Source organism: Ascidiella aspersa, chromosome 7 (assembly GCF_963924565.1).
Source record: "Ascidiella aspersa chromosome 7, kaAscAspe10.2, whole genome shotgun sequence".
Classification (NCBI taxonomy): domain Eukaryota; kingdom Metazoa; phylum Chordata; class Ascidiacea; order Phlebobranchia; family Ascidiidae; genus Ascidiella; species Ascidiella aspersa.
Genome location: NC_139453.1, coordinates 25,242,694 through 25,248,405, shown reverse-complemented (window position 1 = coordinate 25,248,405; position 5,712 = coordinate 25,242,694). Strand labels below are relative to the sequence as shown.

General features: G+C 37.6%; 1 protein-coding gene across 1 annotated transcript; it reads right to left on the bottom strand.

The window, feature by feature from the left end:
- Positions 1-3,648: 3,648 nt before the first annotated feature.
- Positions 3,649-5,134, bottom strand: LOC146138643 (uncharacterized). The gene is made up of 2 exons (XM_083394632.1): positions 5,100-5,134; positions 3,649-4,501 (listed from the first exon to the last, which is right to left on the bottom strand). Exon 2 carries the CDS (start codon positions 4,489-4,491, stop codon positions 3,649-3,651), a length of 843 nt encoding a protein of 280 aa, XP_083250758.1. The 5' UTR covers positions 4,492-4,501; positions 5,100-5,134.
- Between the last annotated feature and the right edge of the window lie 578 nt (positions 5,135-5,712).

Sequence of the window (5,712 nt, the reverse complement as noted above, 5' to 3'; positions counted from 1 at the left end):
AGTTAAAATAACAGCGAAATCGGCATAAGACCTAAACCTGTCAAATATAACCTAAACGGCTATAAGAACATTTGGGACCTTTTAGCGAACCCCATCCACACCCCTAAGTTCATCGCCAAATCACGTTATAATTTCACCGTAACCCAAATTCTGACCTCACCAATTACCCTCCCAAATCCCAACAGGTGCAAAAGCCCGGTGCCAAAACAGCGGAGCCCCTGCGGCGCCGTTTCAACTATAGCGCGCCGAAATGCCGACAACCAAACGGCCGATGCCAGACCGGTGTCCATAAAAAATATAGGGCTAATTTAGGCCGCTTAGGTCTTATTCCGATGAGTTTGGGATTTATTCCAATATGTTCCAAACGATCGTAGATTGAGTAATCGAAACTGTTCTGACGGTTTTAAGTCTTATTCCTACGTACATATACTGACTTATTATTTCGTTTGTCTTCATACGGTGGTATTATATAGAAGTCCTTATAGCAGGGGTTCTTAAACTTTTTTTACCGGGGACCCCTGAATTTTTTTTTGTCTCGCGCAGATCACAGTACGCAAACATTTTAAAAATGACGTCACAAATTTACGTCACAATACAAAAAGACTTTATAAATCTGCTGATTTCGGTCGAAAAATGTGAATGTGAAAGTGAAATGGAGCCGTGTGCATCAGTGCAAAGCCGTTTTTATTCTATTTTTTTGATAAATATATTACTTCTTAAATATACACTAATATTTCAATTGGGTTTCATGGACCCCCTAAAACTAGTTCACGGACCCCCAAGGGGTCCATGGACCCCAGTTAAGAACCCCTGCCTTATAGCGATTGTTGCTTTGAAAGGTCCCGTTATGTGTCCTGTGGTTTGCCTAATTGTATTTAAAATGCTGCTGTTAACAAACTTATTCACTTAAGTCTTGAGGGCTAATAACTAAACTCGGTCTTCAGTAACTTAAGCAAATGACTTTGTGTCAGTAATTCTAATAAAAGCATTTTTTAATAAATATTTGAAAATATTGCCCAAATTTCCTTAGTTAAATTATAAAGGTTATTCAGTTTGCTTGCCGATGCTGCTTTTGTTGTTGTGGTTTTAGGATAAATTTAATATTTTTGCTGCACTATTTGTTTAACATAAGGCACGTCGTAAGCGACTTAAAATGATATCCTCCGTGGACCTAGACATATAACCCTTTTAATTTAGAAATTCAAAAATGTCGTGTTCACATTTCACAACACTATGCTTAAATTCTAAAACACAATTTCAAATTATTTCGCGCTTATTTCTACCGTGACAATATTTTTAAAATTTTCTTTACTCTATGTTAAGTTGCGATAACCCCAATACTGCATTTTAAGGTGTATACAGAATACAGTGCCTCCGACAAATAACTCTGACCGACACGTAATGAAACCTTTAAAGTTAACTTTTCACGCGTTGGTCATAGCCGCTTGTGTGTGTTTTGCATGGATACACTTCTACGCAAAACGCTCAATATCGACTACTTTGAGTCGATATTACAGCAAGGTTAAGCCTCTTACGTCGCAAAACAAACGAGTATTTGAAGAAGAACCCGCGACATCGCAGAATTTAACTCCGCGGTGTGAAAACCTGCTTTCAAATATAACTCATGGTATAGCTGGCGAAGGGATCCGTCAGGCAACGTACGCTATTACGACGCACTTTACAGCAAATTTTGGAATGAAGAGAAAATCTTGAAAAGGTTTTGGCGCGACGACGGAAAATGTGGTTATCGCAAGTAAGTAAAAATGAACCACAAATTAGGCGAAAACCTTTCAATTACATCAGCCTTTCTTAACCGGGGGTAAATTTACCCCAGGGGGGGAATTTTCTCGTTTTAGGGGATAAATGAGCTATCAATCAAAATATCCACATCAGACAGGACAGAAAAAGTGTGCAAGCCATAGGTATAGGTGGCCTACTTTCCTAGTTCAGGTTAACTGCTAATTCAAGTTAGCCTAATAATTCTTTATCATCGTGTCGGTAACATTATTTTTCGCGATGATAGCTATTTTGATTAATTGGCAACATCCTTATCTCTTAGTAACTTTATTGTTCATTCATATCTAATATAATTTTCTACTCTTTTTTAAAAAAAATAGAACCATTTTATATGTTGGGGGTAAATCTGATATTCATCTTTGTTAAAAGGGTAAAATATACAAAAAAGGTTAAGAACCCCTGAATTACATGCACCACACAATAGGGTCGTGGTTCTTAAACTCAGTTTCGTTTTATTGGATACGTGCAATATCTTTTAAATGTATTGGGTGATAAATATATTGTAACTACTCATTTGACAGTCAGTTATGAGTATACTGTTTAAGTATTAAAGTAATTATTAGTGATTTTAATAAAATTTCTGGGAAAAATTCGCGCAGGGTCAAAAAGCTTTTTTCATGTTATTTTTTAAATATTTTCAGTTCAATCATAACTGAATTATTGCTGAAAAATTCTAAGCTTTTCACGTTGCTTCAAATCTGCAACCTGGATTATTGCATCATAAGTGGTTTTATGAAGGTTTTGATGGCAGCCAGCTACAGTAGCTGCTGGTGTAAGCTTTTAGTCACCACAACAAGCCACGCTGATATTAGACAGGACAGTTTCACCAATCACACTAAAATAAATTAATCATTTGTTTGTACTCACTCATTGTTGCATAGAAATATGTAGGGTACTATATCTGGTTTTCTGTGTCTTTTTTTTCATTCATATCAGAAAAAGTACATTTTTTGATGTTTGAGGCTTGGGTCGTGAGATGCTCATAAAACTCAGATTTGGGTCGCGCTCAAACAAGTTTAAGAACCGCTGGGTTACAACCTGCAAAACAACTTTTAAATAACAAAGTGCAATTTGCGGGTTAACAAAAGTTATTAAGGCAAGGGTTACCAACCTTTTTTGCTGCTCGTACCCCACAAAATTACATTGATTTTATATTTCAAATAAAAGTTGAACCTGTATTTCACTAAAAAATGCAAAAATTGGATAGAAATTTAATGTCAGTTGTTTCGTCTGTCACTTATCAGTAAGATATCTGTTGCTGCTTGACTGATAAAAATCGCTCAAAACGATGGTTCGATTATAATAATAAATAATTATACTCAAGGCAACACGTAAATTATCTGCAATTAAAAAACGCATTGCTATAAGACAATGAGGTTTCTTACTAAATAGCAACAAGTATTTGTAGATAATTTGTTTTTTTAAAGCAAATACTGTAATGGCATAATATCATTTACAATTCCAAAAGAAATCTGTATTGTGAAATTTGTTTAATAGCGAAAAGAATAGCGAAAAGAGTGAACAAGGATTTCCTGCAACATTAAACCGGCCCATAGGCTACTAGGGAGATATTATTACCGATGTGATACTAAATGAGTTTGTGCCTTTCAGATTGTTTGTGATCCAAAATGAAAAGTTCTATTTTTAAAGGTAAAAATATTACTTTAAATGTGAAGTTATGAAAGCATCCTAACGATAAAGCGAATTCCGGCTTAATAATATTTTCCTTTTTTAATTTTGAATCTACGGTTTTGATCAAACTGAAGACGTCATTTTTAATCGCATCGGATTGCTGCAGTTTTTCCCAAAATATCGGCGTCGGGCAAAATGCCAAGTATCACACATCTCTAATCAAGACTGCCAATCCGTCCCTTTCGCCTCTCCAGCAATGTAGTTGAGCAAGATCTGGTTCTTCATCAAGTTCACGCCGAGGCCGAAGTGCGTTCCGTCGAAGCTGTGCACGTGATGCGAGAGCTGTCTGAAGTCGAACAGCGGGATTTCGTGCTGGCGGCAATATTCGCTCATTCTCGAGCAAAACGAAGCGACCGCGGCCTTGCTTTGCTTTTTATGATAAACAGTTGGCTTCATGAAGGAAGGATTTAGCGGATTAACGAAGAATATGCGCGGCCATCTTTCAGAGGCCGGCAGCCCACTGTCTTTGTAGAAATTCTCAATTGCTTCAACGGCTGGGTTCAAATAATTTTGGATTACCGTGTCCGCATCAAGCTGAAAATGAAATCCCACCCCAACCACAATTAGCGACCCGCGTTTGCCCAGAAGGTTCAATACGTGGTCAATAAAAAGCCTACTGCGATCATTGTTGAAGTAAGCGAGCATATCGATCGTAAAGTTAGGTTTCGTTCCCCCGCAGAGCTTTTCTTGGTAAAGGAGTTGATCCAAACTTGTCACAACTCTTCTACACGCGAGCTGGCACAAAAGCTCATTTGAAACACAGACTTCCTTCTGTTCCTCGGTCATTGATTTTCCCCACGCTCCCCGCACGGAGTCGCCAGTGAGCAGTATAGTGAGCGTCATGAACATGTTTCTCATCAGTGAATCCCCCACGAAGTAGATGTCGTCGTAGGGAGATTCCCGTATGACGTCACATGCTTGTGTGCTGCTGTAGTTGTTCCACTTGCATCGCGCGTCCTCGGTTTCCCATCGAGATATCTCGGCGTGCTTGTACTTGGTCATATCGAGGCAGCTGTCAATTTAATAAAACTATCTCTATTCATTTGCACAACTTAAAGAACTTATATTGGGATTGTTTGCTCTTTACAGTGAGTCGTGAATTAGGAGCTGAAAAATTCTACGGCTTTCCATGTTTGTTAAATATAGTGTAATGTTCGGAATTGAATTTTAAAATGAATAAATAACTTTAATTATGACATCCATACTGAACATACACCACCATCGGTCAACCAACGGGGCTACCGAGCACAAGTTTTCAAGTTTTAAAACAATCATACTACATTACATGTAAGTCATAACCACAAACATAACCCCTGCAAAAAATTATTTTACCGAAATGCATCATCGAACCGTTTAGGCTTAATTTCATAACTGCCCCAAACATTGAATTTGAATAAACAATGCAGCTAAAAAATAGTATTTATATATTATATCACAATCACAACATATAACTAACAAAATAGACAAATAACCAATTACATAAGGCTAAGCTATTAGTTCTGCACGCTTTTCCAGTAGATTGTAAACATTATTGTATTGTTGCGCATTTTTTAATAACCTTGGCGCCTGCACAAAAAAAACAATAAATTATTTTGCTTCTGATTGCCTACCCTTCGCATTCACAAGTGTCGTTCGATGGAAAACTGCAGACTCCGTTATTGATATTGCTGCAACAAGGTTTCTTTCCGTGTGGATCGCACCAACTTGCGAGAGACGGCACGACAGATGGAGCAATCGTCGGTTGAGCGCTACAAATTAAATCAAAGAAGTATAAAAACTTATTTGGCTGCGTTGACAATTTAAACTATAACTACATAAACATTGTTCATACATCATGATCTAGCCCAGCGGTTCCTAAACTGGGGTCCGCGGACCGACTGGGGTGCGCGCAGCAGTTTCAGAGGGTCCGCAATGAGAATTAGTCTTTAAGTTTTCAAACATTAAGCTTGAGCGAATGTTTTTAAACATTAGTCTATGTTGTAAACCTTATCTGTCGTGTTTAGTTATGCATTATTATACGATAATAAAGCGTGTTTTGTGATGTCTCTTGTGACATCCCAAATTATGTTGTAGTACCTAATATTATTCTGCAGTATGCTATCAGCGAATCGTTCATATTAGTTAGAAAGATTTTACATTAGAAAGAATCGTAACTGCACCGGTGTACGACAAGACACATGGGTCAACTGACCCATTTTCATAGGGCCAAAAAAAAAGGGACGC

Bases quoted from the DNA above. Each gene is read 5' to 3' on its own strand.
- LOC146138643 (XM_083394632.1), bottom strand. From the start codon at position 4,491: ATGACCAAGTACAAGCACGCCGAGATATCTCGATGGGAAACCGAGGAC.